The sequence below is a fragment of the Leishmania mexicana genome, chromosome 25, assembly GCF_000234665.1.
Source record: "Leishmania mexicana MHOM/GT/2001/U1103 complete genome, chromosome 25".
NCBI classification, from domain to species: domain Eukaryota; phylum Euglenozoa; class Kinetoplastea; order Trypanosomatida; family Trypanosomatidae; genus Leishmania; species Leishmania mexicana.
Window position 1 is genome coordinate 806,220 of NC_018329.1, and position 22,553 is coordinate 828,772.

The 22,553-nt window shown below is 58.9% G+C and overlaps 10 protein-coding genes and 1 pseudogene across 10 annotated transcripts, besides 1 other annotated feature; all 11 read left to right on the forward strand.

Annotated features, from left to right (window-relative positions):
• Positions 1 to 289: 289 nt before the first annotated feature.
• LMXM_25_2180 (vacuolar protein sorting-like protein) lies at positions 290 to 2,083 on the forward strand (the record flags this gene model as incomplete). Its single annotated transcript, XM_003876229.1, has 1 exon — positions 290 to 2,083. The coding sequence occupies one exon, from the start codon at positions 290 to 292 to the stop codon at positions 2,081 to 2,083; it is 1,794 nt and encodes a 597-aa protein (XP_003876278.1).
• A 337-nt stretch (positions 2,084 to 2,420) lies between these two features.
• LMXM_25_2190 (conserved hypothetical protein) lies at positions 2,421 to 3,554 on the forward strand (the record flags this gene model as incomplete). The annotated part of the gene is made up of 1 exon (XM_003876230.1): positions 2,421 to 3,554. One exon carries the CDS (start codon positions 2,421 to 2,423, stop codon positions 3,552 to 3,554), a length of 1,134 nt encoding a protein of 377 aa, XP_003876279.1.
• Positions 3,555 to 4,387: 833 nt separating this feature from the next.
• LMXM_25_2200 (conserved hypothetical protein) lies at positions 4,388 to 5,320 on the forward strand (the record flags this gene model as incomplete). The annotated part of the gene is made up of 1 exon (XM_003876231.1): positions 4,388 to 5,320. The coding sequence occupies one exon, from the start codon at positions 4,388 to 4,390 to the stop codon at positions 5,318 to 5,320; it is 933 nt and encodes a 310-aa protein (XP_003876280.1).
• Positions 5,321 to 6,961: 1,641 nt separating this feature from the next.
• Positions 6,962 to 8,269, forward strand: LMXM_25_2210 (conserved hypothetical protein; the record flags this gene model as incomplete). The annotated part of the gene is made up of 1 exon (XM_003876232.1): positions 6,962 to 8,269. The coding sequence occupies one exon, from the start codon at positions 6,962 to 6,964 to the stop codon at positions 8,267 to 8,269; it is 1,308 nt and encodes a 435-aa protein (XP_003876281.1).
• Positions 8,270 to 9,246: 977 nt separating this feature from the next.
• On the forward strand, positions 9,247 to 11,160 carry LMXM_25_2220 (conserved hypothetical protein; the record flags this gene model as incomplete). The annotated part of the gene is made up of 1 exon (XM_003876233.1): positions 9,247 to 11,160. The coding sequence occupies one exon, from the start codon at positions 9,247 to 9,249 to the stop codon at positions 11,158 to 11,160; it is 1,914 nt and encodes a 637-aa protein (XP_003876282.1).
• A 965-nt stretch (positions 11,161 to 12,125) lies between these two features.
• On the forward strand, positions 12,126 to 13,118 carry LMXM_25_2230 (glycosome import protein; the record flags this gene model as incomplete). Its single annotated transcript, XM_003876234.1, has 1 exon — positions 12,126 to 13,118. One exon carries the CDS (start codon positions 12,126 to 12,128, stop codon positions 13,116 to 13,118), a length of 993 nt encoding a protein of 330 aa, XP_003876283.1.
• A 439-nt stretch (positions 13,119 to 13,557) lies between these two features.
• LMXM_25_2235 (conserved hypothetical protein) lies at positions 13,558 to 14,517 on the forward strand (the record flags this gene model as incomplete). The annotated part of the gene is made up of 1 exon (XM_003876235.1): positions 13,558 to 14,517. One exon carries the CDS (start codon positions 13,558 to 13,560, stop codon positions 14,515 to 14,517), a length of 960 nt encoding a protein of 319 aa, XP_003876284.1.
• Positions 14,518 to 15,188: 671 nt separating this feature from the next.
• LMXM_25_2240 (conserved hypothetical protein) lies at positions 15,189 to 16,868 on the forward strand (the record flags this gene model as incomplete). Its single annotated transcript, XM_003876236.1, has 1 exon — positions 15,189 to 16,868. One exon carries the CDS (start codon positions 15,189 to 15,191, stop codon positions 16,866 to 16,868), a length of 1,680 nt encoding a protein of 559 aa, XP_003876285.1.
• A 438-nt stretch (positions 16,869 to 17,306) lies between these two features.
• Positions 17,307 to 18,122, forward strand: LMXM_25_2250 (annotated as a pseudogene).
• Positions 17,307 to 18,122: a sequence feature.
• Positions 18,123 to 19,338: 1,216 nt separating this feature from the next.
• Positions 19,339 to 19,710, forward strand: LMXM_25_2260 (conserved hypothetical protein; the record flags this gene model as incomplete). Its single annotated transcript, XM_003876237.1, has 1 exon — positions 19,339 to 19,710. One exon carries the CDS (start codon positions 19,339 to 19,341, stop codon positions 19,708 to 19,710), a length of 372 nt encoding a protein of 123 aa, XP_003876286.1.
• Positions 19,711 to 20,909: 1,199 nt separating this feature from the next.
• On the forward strand, positions 20,910 to 22,271 carry LMXM_25_2270 (conserved hypothetical protein; the record flags this gene model as incomplete). The annotated part of the gene is made up of 1 exon (XM_003876238.1): positions 20,910 to 22,271. One exon carries the CDS (start codon positions 20,910 to 20,912, stop codon positions 22,269 to 22,271), a length of 1,362 nt encoding a protein of 453 aa, XP_003876287.1.
• Positions 22,272 to 22,553: the final 282 nt, after the last annotated feature.

Genomic DNA, 22,553 nt, shown 5'->3' on the forward strand with positions numbered 1-22,553 from the left:
ATCGGTTTTTTCCTCTGTCCTTTCTCTTGAAGGCTAAGCATGCTGCATCAGGTATCCGCGGTGCCACAGCTGTGGCACTCGAGACCGCCACGTGTCTTGTGCCCTGGCTCTTGTTTCTCTTTTTTGTCCCCCCTTTTGAGTTGCGTGGGTTTTCTCCAATGGTACCTTCAGCTAGTGTCTTATCTCCCGTCATCTCGTTTTCTGTAACAATGCCATTCATTCTGCGTGAGCTGAAATCGATTCTTTTTGGAACGCCAGGCAGCTCAACGAACAACAAAGGTGACAAAGAATGGCACTTCCCAATGACCCTTCGCTCCTAGTGGAAGGCTTGAATCAAGTTCCCAAGCAGGAATTTCTAAGTGCTCTTAGCAGGGTGTACGAGGGGCACGGAACCGCCATTGTTTTTATCGAGCAACACATTCTCTCCGCTCTCAGCCGCCTAGGAATTGCGACATGGGACTTCGGTCGCGACAAAGGATTCGTCGGCGTCTTTCCGCTTCAAAATGACATTAACTACGTTTCAGCCGACAACGTTGTGTACATTTTGAACCCAGACCTGAGCAGCATGCGGTCCGTTGTCGTTCACTTGCTTTCCTATACGCAGCGATTCGTAAATGCAAAGCCGACAATTCTCTACGTCCCCCAAAAGACGTTGATTGCAGAGCAGGTGATGGAGGACGAGTTCAAGCTCTCCCATACATTTCCGAACCTACGCATTGCAAGTCTTGATTTAGACTACGTTTTTCTGGAGGAGAAGTTTTTTACCATGGCGCTGCCGCTGTCGTTCAAATCGGTGTTTGCAGACGGCGATTTGAGCAACCTAACCTGGATTGCCAGGCTTTTGCTTAAGCTGCAAACAGCGCGCTTCGGTGCCATTCGGCACATCCGTGGAAAGGGCAGCAACGCTGCCAGGGTCGTTCAGCTTCTTCAGCGCATGCAGAACTACATCGGCCACGATTTCGTCAATGACATCCCTTCCGAAGTAGAGACGCTCATCATTATCGATCGTTCCGTGGACTTCGTCACGCCGCTGATGACACAGCTTACGTACGAGGGGCTTATTGACGAGTTGTACGGCATTGAGAACTGTGAGGTACAATTTCCGTTCAGCCTGGGAGAGAGTTCCGGTGTGGGGGCGAGCGAGAGGGTTGCTCTGAACAGCACTGACAGAATGTTTGCTGAGATTCGTGACAAGAGTTTCACCGGGGTGGGATCGGTGCTTTACCAAAAATCCCTGTGGGTGAAGCAAAACTATGACAAGCGGAAGGAGGTCCAGCAGCTGAAGGAGCTGAAGGAGTTTATGAAAGGGCTCCCAGAGATGCAGGAAATGCATAGATTGATTGGCATTCATACGAATGTTGCCACTGAAATCAGCAAAACCACGCAGAGCACAGATTTTAGGAAACGTATCCTGTTTGAGCACAACATCATTCAACAGATCAATGAGGGCGATGCTCTGAAGTATGTTGAGGATCTTGTGTTCCGAAAGGAAAAGTTTGAGATCGTTGTCCGCCTACTGGCGCTCCTGTCCCTTGTCTACGGCGGCCTGCGCGAGAAGGACTTGCTCGGCCTCAAGGAGAACATGATGCTTGCCTACGGTATTCCGCATGTTATCACCACCTTTTTCCTGCTGGAGAGGTGCGGCTTACTTTGCGCACAGAGCGGAAAGGGAAGCAGCTACCCAGCCATTCGCAAGCAGCTTCAAATCTGGAATTCATCGCTGACTGAGGAGCAGCCGAATGACATCGCCTACGCGTACGGCGGTTACGCACCACCTTTGGTCCGCATGGTAGACACTCTACTACGCAATCCAAAAGCCTGGGACGCGGAGAATGACGCACCAAGTCTTCTTCCTGGTGCAAAGAAGGAGCTAGTGAATGACGTAGAGATTGCCGGCACAGCAAAGACGGCTATCGTCTTTGTTATTGGCGGAATCACAGCTTCGGAGGTGAGTGCCCTGCGCTTTGTAGAGGAGCAACTCTCCAGTGGAGGGAGACCTCATCGCATCTTTATAGGCACCACAGACCTCATAAGCGGGAATCGCATGATTCGATCGTTGCTTCCGTTTGAACCGACTCGGTGAAGGTATTCTCTCTCTGCGCTCCGCTTCCCGATCGTTTGCTCCCTTTTTTTCCCTGCTTGTGTGAGCAACAGTTCTGCGATAACAGGCAAAACAACAGAACTGCACTTTGTCATCTGACATGCTCCCTGAAAGCGCCAGCTTTGGTTATCAAGCAAATCTGGCGAGATAAGCAGCGTGTCACACCTACGCACTGCGCCCGCGACGACGCTCCCATGCTTGATTTTGATGCAGTGGTCAACTGTGCCTGTTTTCGTCTTTGCTACTTCCTCTTCGTCTTTCTCGTGTGTGATGCGCGTTTTGGCGGGTAGAGCTGCAGTCCTGAAAAAAAACCAAAACGATGGGAGAGGGGCGCATTCGCTGTTACTACGAGGTGCTCGAGGTGGAGCGGAAGGCCACCTATGATGAAATTCGCGCCGCCTACAAGAAAAAGTCACTCCAGTATCACCCCGACAAGAACTACGGCAATCAAGAGGAGGCCGCTGTGCGTTTCAAAGAGGTTCAAAACGCCTACTCAATCCTTAGCGACGCCGACGAGCGGGGATGGTACGACTCCCATCGCGAGGCGATCCTGCGGGGCGGCGATGGCACCGGTGACCCGGACGAATTGAACCTGTACGAGTACTTCACCGCAGGCTGCTTCGACGGCTTCGACGACGGTGAAAGCGGGTTCTACACTGTTTACCACAAGGTGTTCGACATGCTTATCGAGGAGGAGTGCAACTACGACTCCCGCTCAAAGTTGTGGCCGGGCTTCGGCACGAGCACGAGCGACTGGGCGGATGTTCAGAAGTTCTACGGACACTGGCGCAACTTCAGCACCTACAAGACATTCAGTTGGAAGGATGAATACAAGGTGAATGAGATGGAGGATCGCTACTCCCGCCGCATGGCTGGCCGCATCAACAGCAAGGCGCGCGACGGCGCCAAAAAGGAGTACGTGCGCACCGTGCAAAGCCTTGCTCAGTTCGTTTACCGCCGGGACCCGCGTGTGAAGGCGGAGCTGGAGCGTCAGGAGGAGGAGGAGCAAGCGAAGCGCCAGGAGCGTGAGAGGCAGGAGATCGAACGTCTGAAGCGGCGTCGCGAGGCGAACGAACGCGTGTGGGCTGAGGCCGCGGAGCGCGAGGCCCGCGAGGAGGCAGAGCGGGCGGCACGAGGTGAGGCCATGGATGGGTCGATATTGGAGATGCTGTATGAAAAGGAGCGGCAAACGAAGGAGATGATGCGTGGCAACGGCGGTGTCGGCGCGCACACGGCCGGCTTTGCCATGCTAGGAGGGGACGATGACGAGGTGGTGGCGGTGTTCAACTGCCCCGCGTGCAAAAAGCAGTTCAAGTCCGAAAACCAATACAAGGAGCACGTCCGTAGCAACAAGCACAAGACAAAGCTGAAGCAGTTGGCCGCCAAGGGCACGGATGTGACTGCGCTCATGGGCGAGAAGGTAGAGGGCAGCAGTGACGTTACGGAGGAGTGAGGTGCGTCTGCGTGGCCGCTTGTTTGCCAGGTGACTCGCTCTCTCTTGTTTTGTGGCGCATGTGGTGAAATGGACATATGCCTGCCGCCGCTGTCGCGCGGGCGTTCAAGAGGCAACTCTCTACTCTTTCTCCGCAAGGAAGTGATGGCTGGCGACAATGGCGTGCTCTCTCCCCTGAAGCTAACCACAGTCTGCATAATGCGATTAAAGCACACGCACAGGCGAATGGAAAGCATCCCTCTTTCTGCTTAGCATTCTCTTTAACACTGAAGTTAACGCAAACGGGTTCACTCCATTTTCCTCTGTTATCCTGTGCATGCGCAACACATGTACACCGCCATACACATTCACAAGTGCCCTCCTTCCTCCCCCAAAGCTGCCCACTGCTTTGTCTCCCTTCCCACACCTCTGGAAACCTACGCACACGTACGCAGATGTAATCGAGCGCCAACAATGGACTCCGTGGCCTCGTGAAAGGGGGATGTGTGGGAGGAGAGACCGTTGGCAAAATACGGCACTGTAGTGCCGCCTCGTGTCTCTCTTTGTCGCCGCCTGTGCGCTGCCGGCCCTTGCTCCCCCAGCCAACTGCTTGCGCTCATGCCCCAGACACCCGTTGAACTACTCCGGCGAAATGTTACTTCTCTTTCCTCCGTTGTTGTCCTTCCCACGAATGCCCCCGCCCCGTCCCGCCCGCCAAAACGCAACGGCGCTGCACAGCCTCTGTCGTAAGCCGCCAGACAAACCCAAGGAGCCATCTCCTCTTCGACCGCGGTCCTGCTGCTATCTTTGGTTCTTCTCTGATTTTCCTCGTCATCCGGAGCAGTTGTGACGCCATGAGCAGCTACGAAATTCAGCCCATCGTGAAGGGCACCAAGAGGGACCCGTCCCTGCGCAAGTACAACAAGGCCGCCGGGGCCGGTCCCTTTGGCGCCGCGCCCGCCAGCTTCAGGACCAAGAAGTCTGCGCCAGCTCAGAGTGCCGCGGCACCCCCTGGAGAGGCGGTTGCCGCGAGTACGGCGGTTAATGCTGTGCGCTTCCCCTACACCGGGACGAAGCGCGGCTACGGCGGAGCGAGCAGCTCTCTGCGCAAAGGTCGCCCGCGTGACGCGCCGGACGCCGCCTTTTCTGAGAAGGGATGCGGCAAGAGCGCGCCGCCCAAGGCCGGCGCCTTCAAGAAGCGCCTCATCCCACCAACGGAGTTTCGCCGCGCGTACGACCGCGGCGATCTGCCCATCGCCATCTGCCACGGCAGCCGCCCCACCGTAGACTGGAAGGTGGAAGTGGAGAAGCTGGACTACCATCACTACCTCCCTATCTTCTTTGACGGCATCCGTGAGACGGAGGAGCCGTACATGTTCCTGGCTCGCCAGGGCTGCCTTGACCTGCTCGAGCGGGGTGGGCCCAAGATTCTGCCCACCATCCCGCAGCTGATCATCCCCATCAAGACGGCGCTGAACACACGCCATCCGGACATCATCTGCGCAACCCTCCGCATTCTTCAGCAGCTCATCGTCAGCGACGACCTCATAGGCGAGGCCCTTGTGCCTTACTACCGCCAGATCCTGCCGGTGCTGAACCTCTTCAAGAATGTCCACAAGAGGCGCGGCCGCAGCGACGCCATGGACTACGGTCAGCGCAACCGCGATGACGTGGGTGACTTGGTGAACGAGACGCTGCAGCTTTTAGAGCAGCACGGTGGCGAGGATGCATACATCAACATCAAGTACATGGTGCCTAGCTATGAGAGTTGCATCTACAACAACTGACGAATAGAGGCTGTGCTGACATCGGCGGCGGGCCCGTCGGTGCGCGTGTGATGCGGAGCGGCTTGCCTGCTTGTGGGGCGCAATCAAGTGTTTGCTTGAGTTTGTTGTTTGCTCCCCACACCCGCGTGTGTGTGTGTACAGTTGTTCCTCTCTCTTTTTATCCTTTCCTCCCCCATCCCCTCTACTGAGTCGAGTGTCTAGGGTATACGTGTATAGGTGCGTGTATGCGTGTGTTAGTGTGCGCCGCTTCCCAGCCTCTACTCGCGGCTGAGCAACGTTTTGTTACTTGTGTGCGTGTACCTGGGTAGTGGTGTGGTGGTGGTGGTGAGGCGTCTGCGGGAGACACAGCCCCTCTTTCCATTCTCCCTCCAGATGTATGACAAAGCTCTGTCTCTCTTCTCTTGTGTCCTTGCCGGCTTCGTCTTGTGTCTCCCTCTTTCATCTTGTCTTGCCCTTCCATGTAGTTACGACCAGGCGAAGAATGACAACGGTTATACGCACACACACCCTCCTTGCGTGGAGGATCGAAGGAGCAACGGGAACACTTGCCGTGACAGCAGGAATGGGAGCCAACGTGAGCACCCAATAGTTCACATGCTTACACCGCGAGAAAGCTGGGCTGCGGCGGCCTTTTGGGAGATGCACACCTTCGACGCTGCGCGCAACCGTTTCCCACGTACTTGCACCCCCTCTACTCGGCGCTGGAGAGGATTCCAGTCGACGTATTGTGAAAGCTCGCTCTCGGCTTCTGACGTCCATGGTGTACCGCATGCTGTGTGTATGGCTGCGACTTCTTCGTGTTGGGCGTGCGGTTCTGAGGACGGTGTAGAGGCGCTTGGGTCCACGCCTCCCCCTTCGCGCCTGCTTCGGGCTTGCTGACGTCGTGGTGGGAGAAGCGTGCAATATGCCAACCCCTTTCTTGTTTTTTTTCCCCAGCCGTGGCAGCGCCGGTTGCCCCCTCCTACCCCCTACGATGAACGCACTGCTCCTTCTCGGATGTGTCCAGGCCTCCACCGTCCCTCCTTATTTCTCTTTCGCATTCCCATTGTGCTCCCTTTGCAAAGGTATAACCTTCCTCGGTTCTTGCGGCGTGCCTCGTTGTGCATGCGCCTTTCTCCCACAGAACGAGGTACACAGGCGTACACAGACGCCGGCAACATAGGTACATACCTGTATGCGGACATGCATACGCGCGTCTCTCTATCTCACTAGCTCCGGTTCTGCAGATTTTCGTCTCTCGCTCGTTTCTCGGCCTGTGGAGCTCCGTGTTTCGTCACCCTTTCACGTGTCTCTCTCCTGGTTGTGTTACTTGCGAGTCTTCCATCGTACGCGCGACTTGTTCCTGCGCTGGTGTGGTGGTGCTCGCCCACATCCTCGCGTACGGTGGCAGAGCGGGGGGGCCCGCTTGGCTTTGTGTCCTCCTTTGTGCTGCTTTTCTGTGTTGCGCCGCACCTCTCGCCGGTTGCTCTGGGTCTTGGTCTCCCTCTCTGTCTCTCCCCTCGCACGCGTCCGACAGGGCTGCATGGACAAGGGGGAGGATAAGCAGCACTATCCACGTCTCGCTCTCTCACGGTGCCTCCTCCTTCGTGCTTCTGAGGCCGAGAGGCAAGCGGGAGGACATCAAAGACAAGCAGGCGAACCATGGAGGAGGACTACTACTACGATGACGGGGGCTACGGCGATTACTACGACAACGGTACCGATGAGGTTGCCGACGTGAACCCATTGGAGCTCAAGTACGTGGATGGTAAGAACTTCATGCAGAGCAACGTGGAGGAGAGTCTGCGGTGCTTGCAGGAGGTCGTGACTGAGGACAGCGAGCACGGCAGGTGGACTTTCAAGGCACTGAAGATGCTCGCGCGCGCCTGTCGTATCGCGAAGCTGTATGACGCTATGGCGGACTACTATACGCAGGTCGTGCATTTTACTCACCCTGACATTGGCGCTGCTGCGGTTGCAAAGGCGATGCTCAAGTTCACCGAGGAAAGCCAGCGAGTGCCGGCGGAGTGGCGAAGGCGCATCCTGGACGTTACTCTGAGGGTGGCCACCGCGCAACCAGAGTCCTATCGGGACGTCATTGTGCCCACCCTCCTGCGCCGTGCCACTCTCTTTCTTGAAGAGGCCAAGTATGAGGAGGCTCTCGTAGACTTGCAGGCGGCACTGCAGCAGTGCGATGAATCTATCACCACCATGGCCCAGATCAACGCCAACTCTGTGTACCACATTCGCACCCTTCAACTCACTGCGTATCGCAAGCTCAACCGCTACGCAGAGCTGCGACGTGCCTACTACGAATTAGGCAGGGTGCATGCGGCGTTGCCGTCGCTACGCATGATTGGCAGCGCCATGGAGTCGGCTGGGCACTTGTTCCTGCACGACGCGGACTGGGCCGCAGCTCACCGTGCATTCTCTTCGGCTCTGCGTTGCCACACAGAGAGCGGTGATGCGCAGCAGTACAACGTGGTTAAGTACGTCGTGCTCGCCACTATTATGACTGGGCTGCCGGTGGACGTATTTGCGCAGGAGACTCTGGCAAATCACCCGTCTGTTCGCCCAGTACGTGCCCTCTGGGAAGCCTTTGTCGCATTGGACGTATCGACTTTTCTGCAGGTGTTGCACGCTCCCGATAGCGCGGCGTGCTTCGCGAAGGACGCGGAGTTTGCATCGTACGTGGAGCCGATGGTGTTCCAGGTGCGTACCAACTACCTCATCTCTTACTCCAAGAGCTTTGGCACGCTGTCACTTGTGGAGCTCGGTGCTCGGCTGCAGCTGCAGGAGCAACCGTGCAAGGAGCTGTGCACGAGTGCCATTCTCCTGGGTCTCATCAACGCTCACGTGGACGATGCGCGGAAGCTGCTTCTGTTTCAGCGTGCATCGCGCGCCGTGCCTAGCAGCGTGGCTGTGTTGCGTGATCTGTCCGACTTGACGAGCGAACTCTGCTGTAAGTAGGCGTAGTTGCGGCCGTGAGCGGCGGGTGCGTTAGCGGGCCCTCTCCCCCTCCGTCTTCACCCGCGCTGCGACTGACCATGACGCAGGCGTCGCATACGGGGAGGCCGCTGCTCTCCATCCTACTCCCCCCCCTTCCCGCCCCGCCCCGATGGCGCCATCCCTTTTGGCGGTTTGAGAACTGTTTTCCTCTTGCTGTTCTGTGTGGTGGCTACTTGCGACACAACCGCCGCTGAGATCGGAGGAACAGGTGGAGGTCAACGCCGACGTGCAATGAAACATAGAAGCCGACGGAGGAGGAGGGCGGTTTGTGTTACCGCTGCTGCTTCTTCCCCCCTCCTCACAGAAGCCGCGCGTGTGTGGGCACGTGTATACCCCCGGTGTTGTCATGGCACACGCCCCGTCTCGCGCTTCTTTTCTACACTCTGCCACTCTTTGTCGGGTACCTTCTGTCCTCTCTCTCCTTGGGCCATTTTGTTTTCGATCTTGGCAGCCGTCATGAGGGCATAGAGCACGCACACCCCAAACACCAATGCAAGCGTAAAGACCTTGTTCAGAGCTTTGACACACACACACACACACACACACACGCATCACTCTGTGCTGCCCCCCTCTCTCCTTCGCCTCTTCCTCCTCTGCTGTGCCACATTCACATCACCGGCCCCTCCCCCTCTTCCTGTGCTCTGCGCGCATGAGAGGCGCACCGCCAAAAGGTGCGGAGGGAAACACGACAAGATAGAAGGAGGAGGGAAGCCGTGCAGAGCTGTGCTGACTGCACGTACGCGCATCCATTCATAGACAAGCAGACACACCCACATACATCTACAAGCAGCTGTGCTACACTTGTATCAACCCCCCTTCACACACACACACACACACACACACACACAGACGTTATTGCCAGCAGCCGCATCCCGCGCTGTGCACGCACGCACCTGCCCTACACATATAGAGACACCAACACGCGTACCGTCGTCGCCATGCCGCGCCAACCGACCAAAAACCGCATTAACATGCACGACATTGTCGAGCAGCCCCTCACCGCCATTCCAGATGCCGTGGACGCGGTCCTGCGCCGTCCAGAGCCGCTGGACGAGCTCGAGGTGCAGAGCATCTTCTTCGAGAGCTCGTACATACTTCTGCGGGCAGAGGAGGCGCTCTCGGCCAAGGACGGCAACGCATTCTGTGCCCTCTTCAAGATCTTCTCTGAGGGCTTTGCCCACAGCGAGGCCTCTTTCGAAGAGGGCATCCGCACAATGGTGGAGAACGAGTCCTTGCTGCAGACAATGCACGCAATTTTCAAAGTGGTTGTGGAGCAGGAGGCCCTGCCGCTGCACAGCGCCGGCACCGTTGAGCTTATCCAAGTGCTCAGCAGCCTGTGCGATGGCGCGGCGCTGAAGGACAGGTGTGGGGCGCTGTTTATGCGGGGGTTTGCCAAGGTACTGCAGCGTGTGTACTCAAACACAGAGGAGGCGCGCCGGCACTTCCACGTGCAGCGAGGCACAGCAACGGCACTCATCAACCTTGTGAAGGGGTCAAAGCAAAACAAACAGCGCCTGGCATCGTGGAAGTTCGTGGCGGACTGCTGCGCTGCCTCTGTTGACGTCTTCTTCCAGTTGCAGTGTGTCGAGCTGCTGTTCCGTGTGTCGCGACAGAACAAAGACGTCTTCTCCCACCTCGGCGGCTCACTCCCGCCCGCAACGATCGAGGAGTTGCGAGCGCTGCCCAACGACGGCACGCTGCTTTCTCGCATGACGCTGCTGATTGAGCACCTCAACGAGGGCCGCGCGCAGGTGCTGCGCTACCCACTGAAGGAAGTCGTTGCCGCGGAGACGACGCTGACAAGCTCCACCAATGCCTACTTCACGCCCAACTACGTGATTGTCATGGTCACGGCCGCCAACGCCGACAACATTACGATACCGTACCGCATCATCCGCTCCATTACTCTCGGCCGCGATGGTCGCGTCATTGTGCGACTGGAGGAGTTCCCCGTCAAGCTGGAGTTGCTGCTGAGCCACACGACGGGCATGGACACCGTCACCTTCTACATGGCCCAGGAGGAGCTCGCCACCTTCAAGCAGTCCACGGTACGGCAGTGGATCGTGGAGGCGCTGCAGGTGCGGAAAGAGGAGCAACGCCACCACCGTCCACCGCAGGCACCGCGCTCCCCGGACTCCATGGTGAAGCCAGCGGAGAAGGCGGAGCCGGTGGCACACGAGTCTTTGTCTTCCACGACGCCTGCTGCTTCTTTGCATGAGACTTCTGATGACACGGTCACGGCAAGGAAGAAGGCGCGGCTGGAGGGTGCCGCAGCATCTGCTGCTGCAGTGCCCTGCACGAATCATCCTCCAATTGCCGCCCTCCTGCACGTGGTGGATGCGCTGGTGGAGCAGGCAGCTACGCCGAATGAGGCGCAGGCGATGTTGCTGCAGCTACGTCGGCTCATGGAGGCTCGCAAGGAGATGCAGCGCGGGAAATCGATGGATAACCTAAGCGACGCCATGCGGCACATCCAAAACCGCGTTGACGAGACGCGCCGCACGGCAAAGGAGAACAGAACGGCGTGGCACCAGGCCATGTTGGAGGAGCTGGAGCGAGTAGAGAACGTCGTAGTCGGTGCGCAGGACAAGGCGGCAGCGGGGGTGGAGCAGCTGAATGATCACCTGAAGAAGGTCAAGGCGAGCAACCAGGCCATCAACGAACGGATTGCGTGCATGGATATTGAGTTGCAGCAAACCTTGGAGGAGCTCCGTGAGGAGGAGCTGCGCTGGACCAACGAGATCCACACCAAGTGCATGCGTGAGGCGGAGCGACTGGAGTTCGAAGTCGATCAGCACCTTGTCAACCGTAGCCGGCCAATGGCGCTCTTATCGGACTACATGCGACAGTAGGCGGTGTCGTGCCACCGAACGCGCATGTAGCACGACCTATTTCCTGTGCTGTGTGCTCTATCCTTGCGCGCTGCATCAGTGCACGCACAGGTGCACGCGTAAGCCCGGCGCTACAAAACCCGAAAAGAGAGGGTGATAATGCGGGGATGTGCGCTGTTGCTCGGCGGCAGGCGTGTCTGTCTGTGCTGTGGTGTGTGGTCTGTGTGTCCGCCAGAGGGAGTTTAGAAGGAGGGCAAGGGGGGAGGGAGGTGCATACGAGAATGTGTGATGCCGCACTGCACAAGCCCGCATGCCCCATCCCGTGCTCGTTGTCGTCTGGTATATTTCCTGTGTCTCCCCTCTCTTCCTCCTTCTCTGTGCTTACCGTGAGCCATCACGCACCCATGCATGCGTGCGGGTGCTCTCTGCCAACCTGCCTGCCTTTAGACAAGAACAATGTCAGCGAGATAAAAACGAAACGACGTGAAAAGGATGGAGAGTGTGGCGGCAGCAGCACATCTCACCTCGCGGTAAAACCGAGGGGAGAAGGTCGATTGTTTTATTCTGCCGCCGCTGCACCTTCCTCGTTCTCTCTTCTGCTCCCCTTGTGCCTGCGTGCTTGGCGTGCGCTACGAATCATGATGTTTTCGTGGCCCCGTGCTGCTGCTTCCTTTTATGGTTGCGTGGTTGGTCCTCCCCTCTCTGCACTCAAAGTCTCTCCTCTTTTGCGTTTCGCTGATCGCCTTTCTACCCGTTCTTCTCGGCATCATCACAACGACGTCACGCACACGTGCGCACTGCTGAGCCGCCTGCTGCTGCTGAAAAGATCAACAACAAAGCGGACTAGTGTTTATCCGTCTCTGCTTTCTCACTGTGTTGGGCTCGAGGTTGTATGCGCTTCTTCGCGCGCGTGTATGTAAGTCGCTCTATACTTTTTCTTCTCTGAGCACCTCTCTGCGATTCCCACGGGAGGCACTCGGTGCATCATGGCGTGGCTTGGAGACGCGGTCGACGCGCAGTACACGATCGACACGGTGTCGAAGCAACAGGCGCTGCTGCCGTCCTCCAATGCCTTTTCAATCTTCCCGAAGGATCATGTTCTGCGCATCTTTCAGCTAGATGCGCTTGTGTTGCAACAGGAACTCGTCGAGATTCTGCAAATGGCGCTCTTCCATGTGTTTGACATCCCGCCCCTCCAGCACTTTCGCTTCGCCTATCAGGAGGAGCTTGTGCTCGTGTTGGATGCCCTGTTGTACCGTCTGTCGGTGTGGAGCATGGGGCAGTCCATCGGGGACCGACTGCAGAACTTAGTCCTTCGCGATGAAGAGCGGGCGCGTCTGCTGGCCCTGCAGAACACAAGGTCGATCCTCCCCAGCCTCGCTCCATCCCGCCGACTCCTGCTGGTGCACGCGATCATGACGCTTGTAATCCCGTACGTCACCCGCAAGGTGCAGCGAAAGGTACTAGAGGAGGGCTGGGAGCGTGAGCCCGTCGCAACGACGCGGTATCGCATCGCCAAGGCACTCCGCTATGCCGTCGTCACATGGTCTTTGCTCTCTCTTGCCAACACGTTCAACTTCCTGATGACGGGGAAGTACCGCACCCTCGTCGAGCGCAGCCTGTCTCTCCGTCTCGTCTACGGCTCGCAGCGGATGATGCGCTTTACAAACCTACTCTACATGAATCAGCACGTGCAGTGGCAAACGTGGATGTCGCTCTTCAGCGCGCTTAGTCTGGGGCGATACTTCCGGCGACTCATGAAAAGCTTCAGCTCCGTTGCATCGTCGCCGGCGTTGCTATCCATGAACGAGAACTTGTGCAGCGCGTGCCATGAGCTGCCGACAGTGTGCCAGCGGTCGAACTGCGGCCACCGCTACTGCTACTACTGCATCAAGAGTCGGCTGCTCGATAGTCAATCCACCGGCTCCTTTCGTTGTATAAAATGTGGCCAAGCCGTGCACAGCTGCGCCCCTGCGTAGGTCGCAAGGGAATGTCCACCTGTCGTGCTGTGCTTAGCCGTCGTCCCTGCTTTGTTACTCTGCCGGCGTGCATCGGCCCGCCTCTCTCTGCGTGTTCAAGTGAAGGTGTCTGGCTGCATGGGCTTCCGTAGGTCATGTGAGATGGTGGCGATGGTGCTTACCGAGGAGCGACGTCGGGGCCGACGTCCGTATGTGCCCCCGGCCCTCCTCCCCACCTCTCTGCCCCCACCCTCATCACCACCGTCCCATTCGTCTCAATAACGGTACGTATGTGTGTGAGGAGGTGCGGCTCTTGGGATGCGTGTGTTGCTGTCGAGGAGAGAAGAAAGGGAGGGGGGGGGCGGGGAAGAGGATGCACGCATCGTCGCCATGATCAGAAGAAGGAGCAACTCTGCATTTAGATGCCATGTATATCGTGTTGGATGATGGTGGTGGGTGAATGTGGTGCGGCATACCCATGGAAGCGGCTGCCTTGCCGGGAGAGGTGGCGCATCTATATTCCCGTACATGTCAAGGCGGCATTTTGTTTCGTGTGGGCGAAGATATATCATCGCCTCCTCCTCATCAAATCTCCTCCTCATTTCTCTGCATATGTACGTGCGTATATACATGTGTGTGGTCATCATCGACGCAGGTGTGGCACAGTGAGCTGTACCCTCGCCTTTTGGGACCGGGCACTCTCTCTGTTGACTCCCTCGTCCCTTCCCCTCCCCCTCATCTCTCCCCCGCCTTTCTCTGCCTCCCTTCTTCTCCGTGCATCTGTGTGCGCGGATGCATCGCTTTGGCGTCGCACTCGCGTACACACACGCGCGCCGCACATGCATATATATGCATGTGCGCATCAGTCACATCTTCTGGCGTTTTGGGAAGACCGGCAGAGGCAAGGATGGACCCGGCACTGGCGGTGATGTCGCCTTTCCAGAATGAGGCGAGGGGTATTGACGGGATGCTGGAGGACGCTGTGGAGGAGATTACGCGGGCATCGTCGATCGGCGTAAGTAGCGGCAACAACCGAACTTCTGGCGCTGCCGACGGCGCCTCTGCCGGACCTCCTGCGTTGTCGGCTCTTCCCTTGACCCAGTGCAGCTTCTGTGCCCAGTCTACCACCACCCGCGCCGTCCCGAAGGACGGCATGTACGTGTGCACCAACTGTTTAGCTGAGCAGGGAAGCCGGCCCCGTTTGTTCCCGCTCGGCACTTTCAAGTGTTGCCCCACCTCCACAGAGGCGATGGACGGTGATGTGGTGCGGTGCGCCGGTTGCTACCGCTGGTACCACGTGCACTGTGTAGGCATCACGGATAGCGTGCTGCGGAACTACGTGACTCTCTCCACCACCTCATGGTACTGCCCAGAGCCGGCCTGCTGTGATCGCGTGCTGCGAAGGTATTTGAAGAGGTAGACACATGAGTAGCGACAACCAAAGGAAAGCAAGCGAAAAATGCGGTGATGGGTGTTTCTCTCTGTGTAAGGCGGAACGCGGAGAGGATAGCGCCGGCGAGGGGAGGGGATGGGCGGAGAAGTCTTCACCTCCGCTCTTCTTTTTCCCTCTGTTCGCCTTCTGTGGGTATTCGATGCTCCGCATGTGCGGAGGCGTGCGTGTGTGTATGCACCAAATGTACGGTGCACGATTCCATGCGACGTGTACACTTTAGAACGTCGCAGCCGAGGCTGAATCCCCCCTCCCTCCAGCGCGATACGAAGTGTTGTGCTGGTTGTGATGTAGAAGAGGGGGACGGTGCTCAGCGGCGAGGTGGTCGAGTGCCCCTCCTCCCCCCTCTCTTACATCATCTCTCTGTTGCACGTTTCCACACAGGTACGGGCATCCCTGCGTAGCATCACCTCCTTGGTATTGCCGCTCGACGCCAAGCACGTGCATGTCCTGCCTGCCCCACCGCTCTCCCCCGTATGTCGCCGCTGCCGCCGTCTGCTACGCGTTACCTTTCCCTTTCACTTGTTGGCGCCTTATTCACTTTGTTTTGCTCTGGAGCTCTGCGCTGGTGCAGCCCACGATTGGTTTCGGCCTTTTCTTGCTTCGCTATCTCTGCGCGTCGGTGAGCGTGGGAGGTGCTTATGGGAGGGGCACCCTCCTTACCGGCAAAGACCCACACATCGACACTGCACGGCGGCGCATGGGGTGGACGTGATGATACCGTGGGCCCTGCAAACATCATGTGTGACTTCTTCTACGGTGATGCCGCCCCGCCGCACTATCAAAGCAGCGCGAAGTCAGCCTTCACGCCTCTCCTGCAGACGTGGGTGAAGCCAGAATGGCTTGAAAACAGCACTGCCGCCTTTCTCGACGCCATGCTGTACACCGACGACAGCGGCGCAGCTGTGGCGCAGGTGTGGCTGCGAATTGACCCAGATGATTCTCATGGGCTGGGCGCCGCACCGCCCCTCTCTTTCCTCGTGGCAGCGTGTCGGGCACCGCTGGTTTGTCCGAGTCAAGCCAATGCCCCCATTATCAGCGGCGCAGCTGTGCTCGCTGATGACGCGACATCAGCCGTTCGTCAGTTTCACCTTGTATACCCGTGTGTCAGCGGCACTAACGCTTTACTCCGTGAGGTGGTGCACAACTGGGACGGGGTACGGCTTTCTGTGACCCGCAAGCGAGCACTCCTCAGTGTGGCGGGCGCGACTGCTCCTTACACAGCGACTGCGGTGGTGAACGAAGTTGCCACCGCAGGTGTGTTTGTGCTAGAGTCGGGCGGACACCACCGAGCTGACGCCTTCCATGTTCGAACCGACGCGGCTGCGCGCCAAGGGCTGGTTCCTCCTGTCACTGTGCTGCAGATGCGGGCGCCGCTTTCGCAGGGAGAGACGTACCGGCGTCTTCAGCACGGATGCCTGACCGAGTCACTGGTAGGCTTCGTCGTGCACGAGCCGTACCGACAGTGCTCTATCTTCTCTCTTGCCGCTGTCCCCTCCGCCGGTGCGCAAGCGCTGTATGGGAAGATGCACACGGTGCTGGAGATTAGCACCGCCCCCCTCCACGACGCCGATGAAGCGCTGGTCCCTTTCTGCGGTCTTGCTCAGCGACTAGTGTACACCGACTGCACCTTGACGCGCACCCTACTCCACGCCTCCCCTCTTCTGGAGGTCACAAGGGTGGTGCTGAGAGTACAAGTGGAGGGGGCACTTTCTCGACCGGCGTCTCTCTCACCCTTGAGCAACGTGACATGGCAGTTGTGCGGCTCGCAGCGCTACGAGGCCACCGTGGTTCGGCTGCAGCGGCCTCTAGAGGAGCGACTGAGTTGGGTCGTGGAGCCACTCCGCGCCGTCTCGTCGGACCTGCAGTGCGTAGGTAGCGCCTTGAACCGTGCAGAGGCTAAAGCAACGGCGGCGCGGGGGTGTTCTGATTCTGATCCACGAAGTCAGATGCGTTGTGTCACGTGTGTCGCGGAGGCGCACTTTTCATCTTTCTCGCGCCACGGAGGCCACTTCACTGGTGGCGTTAGTCGTCGCTGCTCTCTCACGCTGTCCGCTGACGCCATTTGCTCTGTGTACCGGCACCAACCGCGAACGGAAGGAGGAGCGCACGAGTCACGCAGCTGCCGCAGAACATCCGCGACGTGGTGGCAGCCACCCCCGCTGTGGCTGTCCCGCACCGCGTGCTCCATCACGCATTGCAGCCTTTTCGAGCTGTCTGCGCTGTACTGCCTCGTCCTCGTGCTCAGTTTTCTCGTTCTTCTGCTGCGGAGGGGCAGAGGGAGAGACCGTCTCGCTCACAGAGATTCCGTCGCCTGGTGAGCTCCCACTCTTGCATGCACGCACGCTTCCCACCGCCTCCGTCTCTCCTTTTGTGCGCAGTGTCTGTCTCACTCTCTACATCCGCATTTCTTTATAGTGCCGCTCTGTCTTTCTACTGCTAACACGCTACTGCTGCTGCTGCTGCTGTCGTTGAATGAGGTGCCCCACTGACACGGCTCACCCATACGCCCAGAATAACGATCGAGGAGGAGTAATGGGCACATGCACACTGCTGTGCAGACACGCACACACACACACACACAAACCGTGCTCGACGTAAGCGCAGAAGGACTGTGACTCAGCTCTCTCTTCGCCTTTTTTGTGAAAGGCGCAGAACCCTCTTCTTTACTGAACACCATCGCACGGATGGCGGGCACGAGGTTGACTCCCCTCCCTCCCTCCCTCCCTCCACCACACGCAGAACGCATCCCCGCTTGAGGCGTTCGCCGTCATGGTGTGTGTCTGTCACTCTGCAACCCTGTCATACCGGCCTCTCTATTCCCATCCCTCGCCTCTCTGCGTTGCCCCCTGACCCCCTTCGCTCACAAACACATACACATGCCCGGCATCACAGCAACAACTGACTTCCTCCCTCCCTCCAGCGAAGAGTGGGTGCACCTCTGCCTCTTGCCATCCGCGTCTCCCCAGCTGCCTTCTTGTTTCACGTCTCACCCTAGATCTCTCTGTGCGGCAGCCATCATCGACGTGCTGACAGCCCTCGCTCGTCTTTTCCGCAGGCGCTTCGCTCCGCGTTACAGCGCACCGCCTCTGCCGCTGCTTTTGCTCTCTCAACTCTCTTCTACGTGTCTCACCTCCCGCCCCCATCGTCTCTGCTGGTATCGATAGCGGCACATGGAGAACAAGGCGCCAGGGACGGAGCCGCGGCGGGAGGGGTACGCCCCCGCGGCCAACGCGCAGGGGCATGAGAACTTCTTCCACCCAAAGCAAAAGGTAGGGACGCATAACATCCAGCGGGCAGGCCTGCGTTCCGCCAGGCGCGTTGGCTTGTGGTTCACGTCGGGCATGCTCGTGTTCATTGTGATGCCGGCCTATCTAGGGCCCGCGTACGTCAAGTACGTGGCGGGCAGCGAGTGGCTGGAGCGGGCGTCGAAGTCGATCTGGCAGAGGCGCAACGAGAAGGACTACGAACTGTACATGACGCAGCGCAAGAATACGTGGGTGGAATGGCTGGGCCTGAAGCGGTACAACATCAGTGGAGAAGAGAACGACGGTGACATCCAGAAGTACCGGTGAGGCTGCTGCTGTCGCTCCTGCTGACGCGCTTTCCGTGCGTCCGTGTCTGCATGCGCAGTTTAAGGAATTACAATGCGTTTTCCCGCGTCCTTGCGCCTCAATTTTTCTTTTCAGTGTGGGAGGTGTGTGTGTGTGTGTGCGTGTGTGAACTGTGGGCCGCCTGCGTGGCTGCGCATTTTTCTAGCGCCTGGTCTCTCTTCATCCATCTCCCTCGTGAGGAGGAGGAGTCCACCGATGAAACGACGAAGTGCGGCGCTGTTTCCTTCCTTCCGACAACGTGCCCGCTTCGCTGCCGTACAGCGCGAGGTCAACGCCGCACCCCCGGGCCTGCCACGGGGCCCCTCCCCTCCCCTCGCATCGCGTGGCGCGCAGCAGCCGTGGGCACACGCGCTACAGCAGTGCGGCGTCCCGGCCATCTCAGCGCGGCCCCGCCTCAAAGGCAACGCACCCGCCCGCATCCCAGGTCGCCTCGCAGCCGCTCCAGCCATGCTGGTGGCCACGTGGTGCATATAGCCCTCGCGAGGCGGCTCAGGCGCCACGCACCACTAAGCAGCGAGGGCCGAGTGGGATACGCTCCAGCCACGTCGACACACGCTGCCCATCATATGGATGGCACACGTGCGCGCACCGCTGCAGGTCGCTCCGGTGCAACGCCGTCCACGACCAGGCCGCCGACATGCGTAGCGCGGAGTCGCTCCGACTCCCCAGCGTCGTAGGCGCCTGGCCCTGTCACCACGAGAAGCGGTTGTGCATTGGCGGGAATAGGGGAGGGCAGGGGCTGCCCTGACTTCGCCACACACGGAGCGGGGAAGGGGTGCACGTGGAGGGGCCCTGAGACACGACTCGCTGAGGTGTCCTGCGTCATGAGGGACTGGGCGGAGGCGCATTGGTGTAACTCCCTCTCTATCGCCTACTCACACATTTTCTGCCCGCCTTCGTCCACCCGTCACTCTGCCGCCGTCGGCAGCACCACACACTGCGCCACCGTACTTTCTGCCTTTCATCAACGTGCACCTTCAGCGCGTCTTCCCGTGTGTGTGTCTTCTGCCGTCTTTCCGATCCCGTTGTGGGCCTGGGCGGACTGCGCGACAGTGACTTGGGCGGCCACGTGGCGAGAGGAAGAGGTGCGGCGCACCGCATTGCTCATAGGCCTAATTGCCTGCACCCACGCACACAGACCTGGTTCCCACGCTCACAAGGTGGCACCAGCGCCGTGATGGAACGTGAGCGGAAGCTGGCGGAGCGAGAGGTGCGCGAGGTCGTGGCGGACGCGGAGTCGCCGCTTGCACAGCGACACGTGCGGGAATCCTTGAAGAAGAACAAATTCGCTGTTGTCCTCTACGCCGTGGCCCTCTTCACACCCGCCTTCTTGCTCATGTTCTTCTACACCGCCAAGGCACGCGAGATCCGCGCCAACTTCAGAGACCCCTACGCCCTCCCCGAGGGGTTTGACCCAAAGACGGGTGAGTTCTCGAGGAAGGGGGCACAACCGAAGAGCGTGCAGGCGTTGCCCGTATCCAGCTCACTCTTTGTGGGCGATGAGCCGGGCAGCTACGGAGGGCGTGCGCGTAAGCGCAGCATCACCTGACATATTTGAAGGTGTGCGCGTGTGCGCCTCAGCCCGAGAGCCTCTCCGTCTGCTAGTGTGCCTCGTTCACTCTCCGTCACTGTTTCCTTCGTTAGTGCGCTGTGCAGCTGCGCAGGCGAGGAGAAAGACGCCGACACGCACGTGGAAATGGAGAAGCGGGATGTTCCGGTTGTTGGGCGGGGTGGGGTGCTCCCACTCGTGCTTGCCTTTGAGAGCCGAAAGCCGGTGTGGGGGCATCGCCTCGATGCTTCCATAACGCGAAACGAGCATAAGACGAAAATGAATCCCCACTAGTGCAGCATCGCTGCAGTGGAAAGGGAGAGCAAGAGGGAGAGGCGATGCGTGCCCTTCGTGCAGTGGGGCCCGCCTCTGACGTGATGGCCTGCTGGCAAACGACCCCGACTGACCGATTGCGTGTTGTGTGCCAGCCTTGGCAAGCGCGCCCAGAGTTGCGGCTTCCACTCATCCCTTTCCTCTTTCTTCTGACGCACGTCTCACCACGGTGCTGCCTTTTTGAGGACACGCAGAGATGCTGTGTGTGTGTGCATGCGCGTGCATGCTGTTCTGTGCCTCCCATGCCCAATCTCTCTCTCTTCGACTCCTCCGTTTCGTCCTCACCTTGTACTTCGACTCATCACGGGGTGGCTGCTAGTGTCCAGTGCCGTGCCTGCGTATCGCTTCGTGGACGCCGTTCGTCCCCTACTATCGTCCACGCCACTGCCTCTCCATTTACCATTTTGTGTCAGAGCTGGGAGGGTGCTGGTGAGTGCGCCACGGGGAAGGATCACACGACGCTGAGGTTGCAGTGGCTGCAGGTTTCGCCACAGACACCCTGCGACCTGCAATCACCCTTGCGTGCATGTGTTTGTGTGTGTGCTGGACTCAGGTGCGGGTGTGGTCGCTCATGTGATCGGCAAGGCGTCGCGTCGTGTGAGAAGCTCTTGACGGAGTATCGACTTGACCAGCGTGTGCTTCAGACCCACCTCCCTCCTCCTATTTCTCATTGACGCACTGTCGCCCCGTGCCCCCTCCGTCTCCGCCCTGCAGTTCACCGCAGCCATTCACCGAGAGAGAGGTGCTGCGGAGGACACCGGAGGCCTTTGCGAGGACCACACACCGCAAAGGGCACAAACGGCTTTCGTTCCTCCCGGCGGCGCGCTCCGTGTGCGCCTGCCACCGGTATCTCTCTTTCGCCTATCATGAGTACCCTACTGGAAATCTACCGGCACAGCTTTCCCAAGCGGCTGCGCTTCGACAAGGCGAGTCAGGTGCTTTACGCCCAGTGCTACTCGATCAACCGACGGTACAAGAACAAGCGGTACATTCCGCAGAAGGATATACATGACGTCTTGAATAGCTACGCCCCCATGCCAGGCGCACCATGGCTGCAGCTGCCGATTGTGCGCCACGTCCTGCTGATCCGCCTCATCAACAGCATCCGTGGGCTGAAAGGCGGAAAGTCGTGGCTGTACAACCGTAACGTGGAGGAGGAGCACCGCAAGATCGTGGAGTGGCTCAGCAAGGAAGCGAAGGCATTCCCCGCCCGCCGCGGCACCGTTGCGGCCCGCGCATCGACCTCGGTGAGGCACGGCAGCGCTGCCGCACACGCCGCGCTGGAGGCCACGGTGGAGCGCGAGCGGTTTGAAAGGGAAGTCCTGCGCAACTTTCATGTGGCTACTATGTACCAGCGCATGATGCGCCTCGGCTTCATGCTGGCCGTAGCGCTGTGCTGCATTGTGTACGCCTCGCTTCATACGGACAACCTCGTGTACTTGTACCTCCGCTACTGGCGGCGCTACAACCGGCGTGAGATTATGGAGTACTTCCGGGATATAACCCTGCTACACACCGTGGCGGAGGTGCCGCCGGCGTATGCCAGCCTCCTGCCACCGCCATGCGTGCGGTACAATGACGCCTCAGGGGACGCCTGCTACGCGGTGAACATGGTAGAGATGGTGCTACCGCAGCACAACGTCACCGTCATTGCCATTCCATGCCCGCAGGCTGGGGAGAAGTCGTTCTTCGCTCAAGTCGGGTCCGTCGCGGAGGTCTGCGATGGCATAATCGTGGAGGGCGTCAGCTTCGACAAGATCGACAAGCTCGTACCAGCAGCCTTCTTCCCGCTCAAGAGCAACACATTCCCTGCCCTTGGACTGCACCACCGCTTCCTCGACATATTGCGCAACAGCTCCGCAGAGCCACCGATGCTGTACCCGGCTGGCGCTGATATGGGGTGGGGAGCCGCCATCATGCAAGCAGTCCTCCCGTATGAGCTCCGCTGCGTCTACAACCCTACAGAGCTGTCGGCGACGAAGGGCGAGGCACGTATTGGCTGGGGCCATGTGCGACAGGTGTTGGAGGAGATGATGGCGGACGAGGCCGCGCGAGCGAGTGATGAGAGGCGCGTTCTGTGCATACCGTGGACTCTAAACCAGATTGTCAACATCCAGGCTAGTCTTGTGAAGTACGGCTTCAAGGTACGCAACGTGTACCGGCTGCACTGGCAGCGAGAGGATCACATGGGCTCGCACTTCTGCGACTACTTCTCCATCGCTGAGTGATGAGTGCCATGCCGCTGATATACTTGTTGGGTGCTGGCCGCGACATTGCCCATGCCCACGTGCTCTTCGCACCGTGCATCCGAGCTTCCAGTGGCGCTCTGCAAGGTCGTGGTCTGATGCACCCCTCTCCATTGCTGTGCTCGTGCGCCGGCAGACGAAGGGACGAAGGGTGGCACACGTAGCGGTGTGCACCCTTGCTTTCCAAGGTGCAAGGCTGAGGAATTGCAGTGACGCTGCTGCTGCTGTGCGCCTGTGTGCACAGGCTTGTGCATGCGTGTTTGC